General features: G+C 38.6%; 1 protein-coding gene across 1 annotated transcript; it reads right to left on the reverse strand.

The window, feature by feature from the left end:
• Nucleotides 1-2,110: 2,110 nt before the first annotated feature.
• On the reverse strand, nucleotides 2,111-11,429 carry LOC130922009 (oocyte zinc finger protein XlCOF6-like). Its single transcript, XM_057846859.1, has 6 exons — nucleotides 11,287-11,429; nucleotides 11,028-11,182; nucleotides 9,481-9,898; nucleotides 4,240-4,396; nucleotides 4,023-4,117; nucleotides 2,111-3,925 (listed from the first exon to the last, which is right to left on the reverse strand). The coding sequence occupies exons 2-6, from the start codon at nucleotides 11,063-11,065 to the stop codon at nucleotides 2,507-2,509; spliced, it is 2,127 nt and encodes a 708-aa protein (XP_057702842.1). The 5' UTR covers nucleotides 11,066-11,182; nucleotides 11,287-11,429; the 3' UTR covers nucleotides 2,111-2,506.
• Between the last annotated feature and the right edge of the window lie 4,663 nt (nucleotides 11,430-16,092).

Consider the following 16,092-nt stretch of genomic DNA (forward strand, 5'->3'; position numbering starts at 1 on the left):
CTTTTTTTCGATTGAATCATTTTGACACAAAGATTCAACTTCAACGCTATTCCAACATGTTTGAGTGGCAGGTGACTACGTCGATGGAATTAAAGTATGAAGCAAGAAAAATGGCCACCAGGGCTCCATAAAGCCATCGGACTCTGCTCGAGTCCAAGCCGAAAATAGGGCACTGGTATGGGGGTGTGACATCGGCATCTCACCGGAGTACCCGCGACGGTACATTGCTCTGTCGCGGCACACTGGTGGGACCCCGATATCACCCCCCAGGCGCAAAGGCCGGCTGTCGAGTGGACGGCCCGCGAGTGACGACACTCATTCAAAGCTGAAGCGACGGGGCCCCTGGCGTGGACGACGGCAACTCGCCAGTAGTCCACTCGCTTACTGGGCAGGCTAGTGTCGGGCCACTCGCCGGCCACTCCCGTACCGGCGCGTCGCGGACACTCTGGTTGGACGCAATTGCCAACCCTTTCGTCAGGGCAGCGGGTGAAGTTCCCCGAGTTAAATCACATTAAGCAGTAGGGCACCCCGCCATCGCAGGCACTCCGGTGAAATGCCGATGTCACACCCCCATACCCGCCCTATTTTCGACTTGGACTCGAGCACAGTCCGATGGCTGGATGGAGCCCTCATGGCCATTATTCTTGCTTCATACTTTTATGCCATTGGCGTAGTCACCTGCCACTCAAATATGTCAAAAGTAGCGTTGAAGTTGAATCTTTGTGTCAAAATGATTCAATCGACAAAAAGTGCCTTCAAAACTTTTTCCACTTCAAAAAAAAGTGCGTTCAAAACTTTTTCCACCTAAAAAAGTTTAAAACTTTTTGCTTTTCAAAAAAAGTGACACTTCAATGAGAAATATATTTCAAATATAAAAAATATTTTAAAAAATACATATTTTTTGCAAATGATTTTTTTTTTATTAAAAGTTTTTTGATGTAAGCAACTTTTATTAGGATTGAATGATTTAGACACAAATGGCCTACACATAATATGGCTCAAACACAAAAAGGATTGCTTCAATCAAAGAAAAGTTTCACTGAAAAATGAAGTGTTTAAATGCGAATTTCTGAGTCAAAAATATTTTTTCACATTCATTTTTTTCTACGAATGAATTTAAAAATTTTGATTGATTTTTCTTTTGAAAATATATTTTTAGTTTGAAGCAACTTATTTTTTGATTGAATAATAAAGACACTAATGTCCTAGCCAAATGTAGTTTAAACGCAAAATTACATTACTTCAATCAAAAAAGTTGTTTAAATTTAAAAAAAAAAAAAAAAAGTTTTTAAATTCAAAGAAAAGTTTTCAATTACATTTTTTTTAGTTTCAAATTTATTTTTGCATTCAAACACATTTTTTTGATTGAAGTGACTTTTTCTTCAATTGAAAATATATATTTTGATTGAAGCAACTTTTTTTGGGGGGGATTGAATAATAAAGACAAATCTACCTCCATAGAATTTGAGTTATAACTATCAGTGACTCGATTTTGAAGGCTCAGAAATCTGTCTGTAAATCTATACTTTTACTGTAGGCCTACTGCTTCTGCTGCACTTCTTCCATTAAAGAACAATGAACTCCCTTAATTTTAAAGTATTGAAGCTTCTCAGACTCAATTGGTTTAGCTTCACTGACTAGCCTTGAACCCCGATTATTCCAAAAATACGTACGAAAAAAAAAAGAATGCAAGGAGAAACGACATTGAGACGCAAAGAACGACCAGGAGAGGTCGCTGTTGGTAGGAAGCCTCCACTCAAAGCAGGTTGTGTCGCTTGACTTTAATACGTACATTTAATACGTACATGAAATATACTGCTTCAATTATTTTCTGGGGAAAAAATATTTTTTGTCAATTCTACACTGTAAACTAATTTATAAATTACTACAAAGGTAATAAAATATATCGAACATACAGACAGCACATGGGCTAGTCCCCAAGTGACACTCAAAAGTTGTTTTTTCTTTGGAATAGAGATGAGCTCTAAAAATGGTTCAAAACAGAGGACATATGGGGGGAAGATGAATTTAAAAAAAAAAAAAAGGTCAAGTAGTTCTATAATATATCAGTGGAAAATAATACGATGCACAAGCCTATTAAAGCTGTCTTCCCTGAAACCAAATCGTTTGGAAACGGAACAAACGATAAAAAAAAGGGAAGCGCAGCACAAGTTTTTCAAATATAATACAATTGAATAGCTTTTATTGTCATCATGCAATGTACAACGAGTTTGAGGGGAGCTTATCCTATACAGTGCAAAAGTTAAAAAGAGGCTTAAAAATATACAAAATAAAAAGCCTTAAAATACAAAAAAAAAATTGAAATAAATTCTTGGATTTATTAGCCTTTTTGTGTCCTAAAGGAAATATTCCATACAGATATTTAAAAAATATTCTCATTGACAACATTTAAACTGTATGAACTCGCAAACTACAGACAATTTCTATATTCTGACACTTGTAATGCATTAAATGACCTCAATTTAGCGACAAATACATACATTTTTCACGCACAAATTTGACTGTTGACCAGTGGAATAGGTTTTATTTCAAAGGTTTTTCCGCAGTGTTTTTTTCTGTGCAAAACTAAATGCCCCTTCTGAGTGAATCTTTTACCACAAAGTGAGCAGCCAAAAGGTTTCTCTCCAGTGTGTGTTCTTGCGTGTCTGTTTAAAGTTCCCTTCCCACAGAATCTTTTATGACAAACTGAGCAGACAAAAGGCTTTTCTCCAGTGTGTGAACGCGTATGTATTGTTAAATCAGACTTCTGAGAAAATCTTTTGTCGCAAATTGTGCAGACAAAACGCTTTTCTCCAGTGTGTGTGCTTGCGTGTTGGTTTAAATGTCCATTGTTGGCGAATCTTTTACCACAACATGTGCAGGCAAAAGGCTTTTTTCCAGTGTGTGTATGCGTGTGTCTTGTCAACTGAGACTGACAAAAAAAACTTTTCTCACACAAGGAGCAGGCGAAACGCTTCTCTCCAGTGTGTGTGCTTATGTGTTGGTTTAAATTTCCCTTCTCGGTGAATCTTTTATCACAAATTGTGCAGGCAAAAGGCTTTTCTCCTGTGTGTGTGTGCGTGTGTCTTGTCAACTGAGACTGAAAAAAAAAACTTTTCTCACACAAGGAGCAGGCGAAACGCTTCTCTCCTGTGTGTGTGCTTATGTGTTGGTTTAAATTTCGCTTCTCTGTGAATTTTTTACCACAGCATGTGCAGACAAAAGGCTTTTCTCCAGTGTGTGTACGCATGTGCCTTTCTAACGAAATTTTCCGAGAAAATCTTTTATCGCAAAGTGAGCAGACGAAAGGCTTCTCTCCAGTATGTGTTCTTGCATGTCTTTTTAACTTTCTCATCTCGTTGAATCTTTTACCACAACAAGTGCAGACAAAAGGCTTTTCTCCAGTGTGTGTACGTTTATGCACTTTTAAAAGATACTTGTGAGAATATCTTTTGCCGCAAAGTGTGCAGGCAAACGGTTTCCCAACAGCACATTCTTTTGAGTCGCTTTTCAATGATGACCTGTTTAATGATTTTAAAGCATTTTGGTCAAAGTCAACATCCTCCTCATCAGTTTTAAAGTCAGAAGAGTGTGACGTTACGTCATCGGTGTCCGAAAGCGGAGCAAAGAGGCCGTCCAGTTGCGTTCTTCCCTCTTCTTTTGTTGTCAGCTGCTGAAATGAGCAGTCGCTCAAAGGTTTCGCTGCTCCACTGTTTTCGCTTGGACCCTCATCTACTTCACTTTTTACGCTGATGGTCACTGGAAACTTAGGGATTTCATCTTCCTGTTCTTCTTCTTTAATGTAGGGAGTGTCTGGCTCCGCTTCCTGTTTGATGTACGGCATCTCCGACTCCTCCTCCTGTTTAATGTGGAGGGGATTGTGCTTCTCAGGGTGAAGCTCTTCTTCAGTAACGTCTGCGGGACACTAGGTAGGAAGAAAAACAAAAACCACGTGATTTGCTAAAGTCAAGCTTTTGCTGTTGTTTTCATGTTAATTGTGATCTGCTTGATATGAAACCAACCTTTTTGTTATTGTTGGAGGTGCACTCATCAATATTCGAAGAAAAGGAAAATCTCATGTTTGAAAAAGTCTTCTCTGTCACATTACCTGCATAATCTAATTGATAAAAAAAAAAAATCCCAACACAATTAATTTTGCAAACAAAGAAATATTATGAGAATACAGTATAACATCATCAAGATTGGAATTAAAACACTGAAATACTATGTAAGAAATACCCAAGCCATGTATCATCTTGTAGGACCCTGCTGTCTGTGACAGCTTCATTCCCTGAAGAGCTGGTTTGTCTAAGGATAGGGTCTGGGCAAGCTCGACAATTACAGGAGCCATTGAAAAGGGGATGGAATGCTCTGCCAGGGTTCCAAGGACCATTGCCTAAAACACAGAGTTGGCAATGAATACATACTGAAGATGGTGTATGATTGTGAATAATAATAATAAAGTTATTTGAATAAACAAAGTGATGCTATCGCGTTAACGGGCGGTAATTAATTTTTAAAATTAATCACGTTAAAATATTTGACGCAATTAACGCACATGCCCCACTCAGATTAAAATGACAGCACCTGTAAATGTCATGTTGTTAATTGTTTGATTGAAATTGCGGAATGACCCGCCCACGCATTGCTTCAAATAGATTACAATGACGCTATTTTTTTGCACTTTGAGAATGAATAGAATGCCACCGGCCGCTTGGGGGCAGTGCCGTTCCATACTAATGTTATTCCACCTAATAGTGGCAGAGTTAGTCCTCATAGTGGGAGAATTAGTAGTTGTGAGACGTTTATGCTGTTGCATTGCGCTATTTGTGCTCCACACATATTTCTGTAAGTTAACTTTCTTTTATTGGCAATTATGTGTCTCTTCTTGTATTTTGGGTAAGATCTGTACAGAGATATATATGTTGCAAAGGCGAGATGACACAGGCGTTCATTGGACCACGCCGATTATTGGCATAAGCTTCGGCAACTCCTTCACAACAAACATAAGTATCATTTGGTGAAAGCACAACAAAAATAATATTTCCATCTCTCAAAAAAATGTTAACAAAAAGAAAAGCACTTCAATCTATATTAATGAGGCCCTATTCTTGCACAGTTAAACAACTATGCAAAGAGAACTGGCATTCCCAATCAAAATAGCTATGCAAAATACACATAAAACTTACTCAGACTTTGGTCAAACTCTATTCTTTCTTCTTATTACCGTATTGGCACGAATATAAGACGGTGTTTTTTGCATTGAAATAAGACTTAAAAAGTGGGGGTCGTCTTATAGTCGCGGTCTAGACGTTATACCCATTCACGACGCTAGATGGCGCCAGATATCATTAAAGCGATGTTCTGTCATGATAGATCTCAGCTACTCCCAACTTTAACCAGGTTGCATTATTTTATTGCAATGTTTTTCCTTATTCAGATTCGTTTCAAGACTACAGTTACAGTTACACTACACTTTGATGGTTTATGCAGTTATTGCAATTTCGTTGTTTTATCACAATAGATTGGTTTATTTACATTTCAAAAACCAGAAGCCATTCATTTACGAATGTGATTGCACTTTAGTTTACATATTTAAATGTTCAGATATTAAGATTTGAATGAGGCAAAATAACATGTTTTTTCTCTCAAATATATTGTTATAATCATTTGTTTCAGATGTACTGTAATTATTTTCTGTATAAAAATTAATTTGGTGTTCAAAGTCTTTTTTCAAACTTTAGTCTTGAAAAAGGGGGTCGTCTTATAATCAGGGCCGTTGTTTGGCCATTCCGTACTACGCGGCGAAACATCCGATGCTCAGCGTGCTTGCGTAAGCATCCGTTTCATTTTGTTTTTAGTTTTTTAGAACTTTTTCATTGCCTCAAAAATACTTTTTGCATGCATTACCCTCTCATACTTTTAACCATTGTGTTTTTTTGTTTTAGCTTTGACGCAGTTGACATTAGTCACGTCGCGTATTTAAAGACCAAATGTGAAGTAAGGTTGGCCAACCATGTTTTTGAATAATATCAATGGCTAAACAATTATAAGCATATTTTTGTTATTTTTTAAACGCAACCCTTCCAGATTCTTTGTTTAACCCATAGCAACGCCCTTGACAACGAAAATGCTTTTCTTCGACAATCTTCGGAAATTATGTCACACCGAGAACTGCGAGGGAAGTCTGCAATACACACAGCATTGTTGCATTGCTTCTCAGTAAGATGCCACGGCAGTGTGTGGCGATGAATTGTTCTCAATTTAAAGAAAAGTTGTATGAGTGGCTGAAGGATGGCAGGGCACGTAAATGGACATCTTTTGTTCGTACTAAGCGAATGAATTTCCCGCCATCATCGAGTCGTGTTCTCTGCTACAAAGACTTCGAAGATGCCTGCTTCCTCAACCGGTCTGCTTATGATCAAGGATTTGCAAAAAAGTAAGTGTGATTTTTGGATAGATGACTGATGACTTTGTCAAAGCGGAGCTGCCAACTGTTGTGCTAACAAGGTGCTGGAACGCAAAGTACATATGACAGCGCAGGGATGACGGCACGTGGACAGGTCCCGGACCATATTGTAATACCCCTAATAGGGAAATATAAAGGAGAGGAGTGAATGATGGCTTCCTTCACTTTATTGTGGCAACAGTTAAATAACAAAAATAACAGCGGACTGCTGCAGCATGCGACCGCCAACTTCGCTCTCACGCCGCACTCTTCTCCTCACTTCCCGCTACGTCACCATTCTGCTGTCCGATGGCCCCTTCACGGGCCCGCACCCAGTTACGGACATTACATTATGCAGAAAATGGTGCTGAAAACAAAACGCAAATGCCCACTTGCTATGCTGTGGGACTTTTTTGTCTTTCTTTTCTATGTGCTTTTCTGACTCGTTTTGAACTAGAGCTGTCCCAAACGACTAATTTTCTCCCGATTAGTCAGCCGACTATTTTTACGATTAGTCGACTAATCTAATAATTAAAAAAAAAAAACATTTTTCAATTTTTTTTTTACCAATTTAGCAATGAAATTTTTGTTGACGCTTATCAATTCACAAAAAATATATTGGAACACTTAAATTATTTATTAAAGTACAAATAAACACGTAAATAACAATAATAAATCACAGATAAACAATGAGTTCAAATGCTGATAGAATTAACTAGTGAAGCATCCCGATTGGAAAGATGGTCTCTTAAACTGATGGTTTACAACTTTTATTCCATCCTGTATGTAAACACACCGTAAGAGCTACGGTGCACACAAATAAAACAACACAATTAGAAATTAACAAAAACTTTTCACCTTGTTCCTTTGAAACCTTATTTATATATCAATGAATTGCCTATATAAATTGCCTTTACCTTAAATTATTACCTTATCATTGACAATCTCTCCCTTGAGTGCAATCACTGTATATACTGTATATATTTATGACCTTTTAAACTTATATAAATTTCTATACCATCAAATAAACCATAACATGAAATAAACCTTTCAATTAGCATTAAGAACAATACTAATAGCACTTATAGGCCCATTGTCAATTAAACATAATTATTTAGTAAGGCGACAGCACCCTCTGGTGTACAAAAAATGAAAACAAAATTACAAAATGCGTGACGGCGCTTGGTGTTTACTCACGGCCGACGTTCAGCCAAGCTTGGCATTGAAGAGACAGGACAGAAGAGTGTACCCTCCTTTGTTTCTTTGAAATAAGTCAATGTTTTGGACACTCTGGTGCGCTTTTTTTGGTGTGTGCCGCTTTCCCCGCTTGCATACAGAGCATCCAACATTCTGAACTTTCCAGACATATATTTTTTTAACCCTTCATTAACCGTCAACGGGATGTTGTGCTTGTCGACGGATTTACGTCATCGATGACGTCCACTATGTCGACTAGTCGGGACAGCTCTATTTTGAACCATCTTCCTTCTTTTTGGAAAAAGACAGTAAATGCAACAGTCTTTTTGGCATATTGAAATACCGTTTCACCCTGGTTGCTTGCTCCCAAGATGCCGCAAAGTTTTTTTTTTTTTTTAATGTCAGGAGTGTGATTTGTGCTTCTTAGTGCATCAACAAATCTCCGACTCTTTCATATGTAATATTCTGATATGTTTTTCGAGGCACCCTAAAGTGCACGCGACATTACTCGTTTTGGTCACGCGCGAGTGTAATAGAGAGGCGCACGCTCTATCTATCGCTCCGCACAGCCTGCCGAGAGCCCCAAGCTGTGTTCGTACTGTTAGCTCCATGTGTTAATCAAGAAACCAAGTTGTCAGCACGTCATGTGTTTGATACCTTTGTCAACAAAAAGCTCATAACATGACACTATGCATGATCCGTTTAAGAGACGCTGGCACTGGAGAGCTGGGAGTAGTAGGAGGCAAGGGGGGAGATGAGCGAGAAGCAAAACTTTGCGGTCCAATGTGGCGGCAGTTCGCTATTATTTTGTTTTTTTTATTGTTGCCACAATAAAGTGGAGAAAGCCATCAACGACTCACCTTTCCCCCCAACGTTTTTATATTATTATTTTATATGCACGAGAGCTGCCAGATCTGCCAAAATGAACATGAAGCCTGATTATTTTTTTTTTAAAAAACAATGTCATCAGATAGACAAAAACATAAAATTATGTGCAAATGCCTGCATCTTTAAATCATGAAAATAATAGCAGTTTACCAATCTTGTAATCTCTATGGGTCTTGTATCCATTCCATGTCAGGTAGTCTAGGTCTAGTCTAGGCACATTGTTTGCATCCTGGTTAGCGTCTTGCTAATACATGTTAGGTCCAACATAAAATTCCAACCTCTTCTTCCTCCAACTCCTCAAAAACATGGATCTCCTCCCTTGCGCTCGATCTATCGCTTATATCGCTGTTTGAATCATTGTTTGAAGGGCTTTGTATAGCGGCCGTATGGAGCGCTGCCATCGCTGCTCTCGGTGTGACGTATCATTTCCGGATTCGTCCCCTTTGAGGCTCGAACTTCGGAAACGCGATTATTTTGTCAAATATGCAACATATAAATTATTTTGTCATGCTTTACTTGTTGGACAATGTTTAATTACTTTAATTGTGACCCTATTTGGCATGTTATGAAATTCACATTTGGTCTTTAAACAGTCCTTATTTGATGTAACTACATTTAAGTAATTTCTTAAGGCATTCTTTAGTATGTTCTGCCTGTATGCGTCAAAAGAAAAGTTTCGAGCGTATAGTAGTACTTTGGGTGTCAAATTTGGCTAATGTAGGACGTTTCGCCGATGTAGCAGATTTTTGCAGAACACTGTCTTATATTCGGGCCAATACGGTATTATTATTATTATATTAAGTCTACTTTTGATTGAATTTTATTATAATAAAAACATTAAGAGGGTTTTTAAGCTGTGATTAACTCGATGCACATTTTTAATCGTTTGACAGCCCTAGTTGTAATGTGTCTTTGCTGCCTGTGCTATCTAGCAGACCGACACCTACCTCTGCATTTGCAATGCGGCTTACTACAGGGACTGGCATCTTTTCCTGGAACTGGTGCCTTACAGTCTCTGGGCCCTGAGCTGGTTGGCTCTGGCTTGCTGATGCTGGGAGGATGCTGGCAACACTCTGTGTGGACACAATGTCTTCCATCTTCTTCTTATGTATCTCAGTTTGGACGTGAGCAATCAAAGCATGGCTGCCCTTCTTTGTATAATTTATGTGCTTGTGGCAGAGGACACACCTGGCCAATCCCTGTCTGTCAATTTTCTTAAAGAAATCGCTCACGTGAAAGTACACCTCTTGTCCCTTCACAGATACCTTGCCCTCCAGCTTAAGCCAGGCCCAGTTCCAGCTGCATTTAATTCCTGCATCCACCTTTTTAACAGCTGCAGCGTCCTCTTCCCCTAACACACTCATTCTGCAAGGACAATGTTTGCATTAGTGCAAGTGGTACGTCAGTATTAACTAGGAGTGGGAACCTCTTGTTACCTCACGATACGATACGCGATACAAAGCTCACGATAACGATGATCTAATGATATGGCGAGACAACGATTATCGATACATTGGTCATGAAATCATTCTAGGATATTCAACAAAAAACTAAAAAAAAAGAAAAACAAGCTTCTGCTGTGAATTGGAATGAGTTTATCACTAGTAGAGGTTCAGTCCGTTTGAAGTGGGAGGGATGGCAGCGAATGCCATCCCTCCCACTTCAAACGGACTGAACGTCTATGGCCGGCATGCCGGGCAATGAGGTAATTTTGGGCCATTTAAGGTCATTTACCTGTTGATTTTCCGTTACTTCCTGTTGATTTTGGGGTATTTTATGGGTCACTTCCTTCTTAATTTGAGTTACAGAACAGGAAGTGACCTGGGAATCACTCAAATGAATAGGCAGTGACTAAAACTCAAGAGGAAATGACCTGTAAATGAACAGCAAGTGACCTGTCAAATTCATTCCATAAGCGTTCGGAATACATTAATTGCAAAACCGAAAAGGCGCGGTTCATAAAGGCGTATTGAATCGTGCAGGGCAAACCGAACGGTTTGGCTTTGAACCGCAAACCGTTGCACCGCTATTTGTAACCCGTCGAAAACTGCTACCTTGCGGTTTTGCGCATGCGCGTAACGTTAAAAATGGCCGCGAATGAAGCGATTCCAAAGTAAACACCACAAACTTTCTTTAAAGAAAGGAATATTTACTTAAGTTTGATCATGTAAAGACATGTACAAAAGTTCTCAGACACATCCTACCATGTTAGCTGCACACAGCAACAGCACCCCGCGCTATCACTGTTAACGACTTCGCCGTGTCATTAAGTATTATTTTACGCCATTTACGTGTTGCACATGTATGTTTATGATGTATCTAGTTTAGTTAGCACCTTTGGATAACATTGAGAGTCGCAACTGAATGTAAAAGAGGGCTTTTTCAGCGCCACAAGAGCGCTGGGAGCAAAATTCTATATGGGAGAAATTTTTGACAGAACACCACGGATCCACCGTATTTTTACACGAGTGACTTCCGATATCCCCGAACCTACCTAGTAGTTTTGACGCAGGAGGGCCGTTCTCGCGTCATAAAACAAACGCTGCCGTTCTTTTCGCGTGCGACGAGTTGAGCCGCTTCTGGGACGCGTCCAACACGCGGCCGCACGCGACTGGTGGCTGATTAGCGTGTCTTAGCTAGCAAGCCAAGCTAAAAAAAAAAAAAAGTTTTGCAAGCCTGGGAAGCGATTACAAAAAGTCAAACGACTTCCACTAAGCCATAGGATGGGACGTTTTAGTACAGTAGATTCTTACTTGGGTACTTCCCCGATGAAAATGCTTTGAATGAGCTCGGTTGGTTAAGAGACAGGAACAAACACGAAATGCAAGTGTGGCGAAGGCACACGGACGTTGCGTCAAATGAACCGGAAGTAGAAACTCTCTGGTGCTGAAACTTCAGTGTCATACATGAATGTATTTGGAACCAGGGGTGAAAGTGGCTAGAATTTCTTGCCGGAACTCCCCGATGTGAAGGTCGCCACGGAGCCAGAAAGTGTTAATTTTTCCAGTTTTTTTAATTTTATTTTAATTTTAATTTTATTTTTATGGGGGCTCGGGAGGGAGTCAAACTTCTTAAACTCCTGAAATGCTCTGAAAAATGTTTTAGCACGGTTATTTCTATAACACCTACAAAAAATGATTTTCATTCAACAGTGTATTTTTTCAATGATTTGCAAAATGAACGTTAACAAAAACAGCAATAACCCCAACCTCCATTTCCTAATTTTTATTTTCCCTCATTTCCTCACATACTAAATGCCAAATCTAAATTTTAACTACTTAAGAACATAGGATATATATTAAAGTTGAAGTTAATGTAAACATTAACTTTTTTTTAAATAATAAAGATATAAGAAACATACATTCAGAAAAATAAGTACGAATGACTTATATTATACAGAGTTAAATGGAATATATTTTGAACATCGCGCATACATTGCCTTTTTTTAAATCATAAGGAAATGGATAAGTAGCCTAACATAGATGGACAAATATAAGTCCAAACTGCGAACTGACAGCTAAGATGTTCTTAACCTCCCCATCAGAGTAAATAAAACTAAATATGATTAATAGGCCTCCTCAACTCTTTCGTTGCACTTAAAGATTTGATCCATTTTATTGTTGGATTGCCCTTTTTTATCGCATCAATTACCAAAGCTTTTTTTTTTTTTGCTGTTCCAGAAAACATGTACATTTGAACCCATTAGAGCTAACCATCTCTGCTGATCACATGTCAATATGTCAGCAAATTGAACGGATAAATGAGTCCAGGCGTTTTGCTTTGCTGCGTGCATTCACACACTGATGTGACTCATCATCGTCAGACATCGTCAGGATAACTGCAGCAGCTGGGGAAACCTCCATGCCGTCCTGGAATAAAATCAATAATAAATATTGGTGGAAACGGATTACACTACTCAAGCACTTTATTATGCTTGGTGTTAACACTTGTGTGTATAAATCTGATGTTGTTTTCTTCTTGGAGCTGAAATGCATTTGTGGCAGCTTAGCATTTAAAAAAAATTTTTTTTACATAGCGTTTTGACAGTTGCTGTCATATTTTCGGAATCAAAGCACCGTGTACCGGAACAGCATTCCGGCCCTGAATCTTATACCGGAACTGCGTTCTGGTCCTGAATTTTATACCGGAACTGCGTTCCTGACCGTTCTGGCCCACTTTCACCCCTGACTAAAACCATAGGCGGAGTTTGACTTTTGGGGCGGCGGTGGGGGGGGCACAACATGTTGATGACCCAAAAGGCAGCGTCAGCAATAAAATTAGCTTACAAGAATATTTATAATAATAAGTTGAAAATGAGTGTTTTTTGTTTCCCATCACTCTTGAGGGGAATTCTAAATCAGACTGCTATACTTTTCGCCAAGATCGTCATCCATTGAATATGGTATGCCCGCCGGTGTCGTGCCCAGTGTTGGGCACATTACTTTAAAAAAGTAATTAGTTATAGTTACTCACTACTTTTTCCAAAAAGTAACTGAGTTAATAACTGAATTACTCTATAGTAAAAGTAACTAGTTACCAGGGAAAGTAATTATTTCCGTTACTTAAAAAACAAGTTGTTGTATGTCAAAGAATTTGAAATTTTCTGAGCAGTATTCGAGTCAGTTGAATAGAGAAGAACAGACAGGTAGTTGTGTTATAGAACCTTGTAATATTTATTGCACCTCACCAGCAACAGATTTATCCTACACTTGAAGTGCAACAAAAATAAACAGTAAACAATATAATAAAATAACAATCAGCAGTAAACAATTTAAAGTGAGTTTAATCAATTAAATCTAACTCTCACAACCTGAGACAACTGGTCAAGTAGACATAGCCTACTGCACTTCAAGTATTTTGACTTGAAATAGTGTTTAAATCTCCACCTCGTACAGGACAAAATTTCCTCTGAATGCTCTGCCATCATATCCCTCTGCATCTGTTTTTAGTGTGTTTGCCGCACGCTTTAATCCGGTTTGTGTGTGAAAACTAAGCTTGAAAACGATAAACCGATACGACCGGATATCTGGTTTTATAGGTGAGAGATACAGATGAATCGATAGTAAATTTACCATTCGACAGTAGTTAGCCATTTAATATTCAATGAACTGATAGTAAAGATAGAATTCAGCTCTAGCGAGCACAAGAATCGGCTTCTAATGCATTGCTTAATATGATAATAATTTAGCGTTTACTTCACATGCTGCGCTTGTGTCATTCACCACACAGCGAACTTAGATCGAGACCGCACGCATGATATAATATGGGCAAGCACTACTCACAGTCGTGGTTGCCTCAACTTCCCATTCATTTCGGCAGAACTGCTGGTAGTCGCCGTCATTACCCGATCGTCACGGGCGTGTCATAACAACGTGAGAGCTAACAAAACCACTGTTACGCACGCTCCGTAGCGTTTTCTTCACAGCCCAAAACGAAACTAGTAGTGGCAAAGAAGCAACATGCTAAAACAATGGACAGTGTGATCACTGACGCCAACGACGTGCAGCGATTGATTTTCAACGCACCCAGGAAAACAAAAGTCGGACTTTGAAGTGATGAAGGCAGCCACATCTGTTCGCATGGGACAGAGCTTGTGTGAACTTGAGTGTGGAACAGTACAGAGATCGTGAGTTTTTAACCCTGAAAAATAACCCACTACAATGGTGGAAAGGGCGGCATATTGTTTCCACGAAACGCAGTCTACTTAAACATGAACATGTGGATTAGTTGATCTTCTTCAAGAAAAATCTCCCCTACAAAAAAGATATGGACAGTGATGAGGAATAAAAAATGAGGAAGCACAGGCATAAGTGAATGACTTTGCTGTGTATAAGGTTAAAGTAATGATTATTGACATGTCTGTCTAAAATGCCATGTTTTTATTCCCCCAATTATACCAGTCGTAAAGCATAATTTATTATTTATTTATGATAACACTTGCAGGTTTAATTCTTTTTTTTTTTTTCTAGAGCTGCTGCATATAATTAATATTTTTTGTTTTTAAGATGTTTACATTGAAAGTTTGCACTTAAATTACTTACCTCTTGTGTTAAATACACCAGGAAATACAGTAATTGAACTACTGCACTTGATTGTTGTCTGTCACTGGAGTTGTATTTTTTTATCAATCCCATCCAACAAAATGACGGTCATATAGTAAGCCTTTTTTTTTTTTCATAAGAAAATTAAAACAACATTGGTATGAAATTTTGTTTAGTTTTGCTATATTAGAAATGTGGTCTTTTTTATATGTTTAAAATACTGTGCAAACACACAACAAATGTTTTACTATTGTATCGTTTTCACTCTATCGAACCGTATCGTTCTTACACTGTATCGAATCACTCGGCCTTAAAAATGTATCGTTTTTTAATCGAATTGTAACCTGTGTATCTAGGTACATATCGAATCGGCTTCATGCCAGAGATTCCCAACCCTAGTGAAAACATCGGCTCTGATTGGCTTACCATGATACATGACTCTAACCCTCAGCCAATCACAATCACTTCCATCGCATCTATCCAGGTGGTGCATTTAGGTAGCCTCGTCACCCTACTCCTCCCATCACCCTCAAAGCGTCTGCCGTCCTCAAGATGGAAGCAACATTCTTGCTGGCTGACAGTGGGGGAGGGAACGAGGCTAGCATTCAGGTGTAGCAAACACAGAAACGTTAGCAAGCTTTGGAAAGCATTGTCTAATTGAATGAGCAGGGACAAACAGCCTGGAGTCATAAGAAGTACGTGCTAGAATATTCTAATACAGAATTATCCGAGGCACCCTAAAGTGCACACGGCGCCAATATTGTTTTGCTCACATGATGCGGGAGTGAGTTAGAGACATGGCCTGCCGAGAGCCGTACGTTTGTGTTAATGTTGAAGTTATATGTGCTATTAAAGAAACAGAGTGCCAGCACGTCCTGTGTGGTATATCTTTGCTAAGAAAAAGCACAAAACAAAACACGTGCACTATTCTCAAACCTGAACGCACCCCAAGTCTTGGATGACAAATAAACAAAGCAGAGTAGACTCGCTACGGCTGGTAGTTTTTTTCAATTTATTCAGAGTAAGTAACGCACCTCTTTTGACCCTCAGTAACGGTAACGGCGTTGTAGCGGCGGAAAAAATAATTAGTCAGATTACCCCGTTACCGAAAAAACAACGCCGTTATTTAACGGCGTTATTTAAAACACTGGACTCGTGCCAATGTAGTTAATAATAAAAGTCAATAGTAGAAGTCAATAAAAAAAGTCATTTCGATCCCCCCCAAAAAATGAATGCAAAAATAAATCTGAAAGTAAAAAAAATCATTTGAAAGCTATTTTTCTTTGGATTTTTTTTTTTTTTTTTTTTGGTTGAAGAAACTTTTTTTAATTGAATTAATGTTTTGTGTTTGGGTCACATTTTGGTGAGAACATTTGTGTCTTTGTTATTCAATAAAAAAAAAAAAGTTGCTTCAAACAAAAAATATACGTATATTTCAAAAGAAAAATCACTTCAATCAAAAATAGAAAATTTCAATCATAGAAAAAAAGTTTTTGACTGTGAAAAAATATTTGAGAC

This window comes from Corythoichthys intestinalis, chromosome 1, assembly GCF_030265065.1.
Source record: "Corythoichthys intestinalis isolate RoL2023-P3 chromosome 1, ASM3026506v1, whole genome shotgun sequence".
NCBI classification, from domain to species: Eukaryota; Metazoa; Chordata; class Actinopteri; order Syngnathiformes; family Syngnathidae; genus Corythoichthys; species Corythoichthys intestinalis.

Coding starts and splice junctions, on each gene's coding strand:
- LOC130922009 (XM_057846859.1), bottom strand. CDS start 11,065: ATGACGCGAGAACGGCCCTCCTGCGTCAAAACTACTAG. Junction 4,397..9,480: donor GCCGCATTGCAAATGCAGAG/GTAGGTGTCGGT, acceptor TCTGTGTTTTAG/GCAATGGTCCTTGGAACCCT. Junction 4,118..4,239: donor CAAGATGATACATGGCTTGG/GTATTTCTTACA, acceptor TTTATCAATTAG/ATTATGCAGGTAATGTGACA.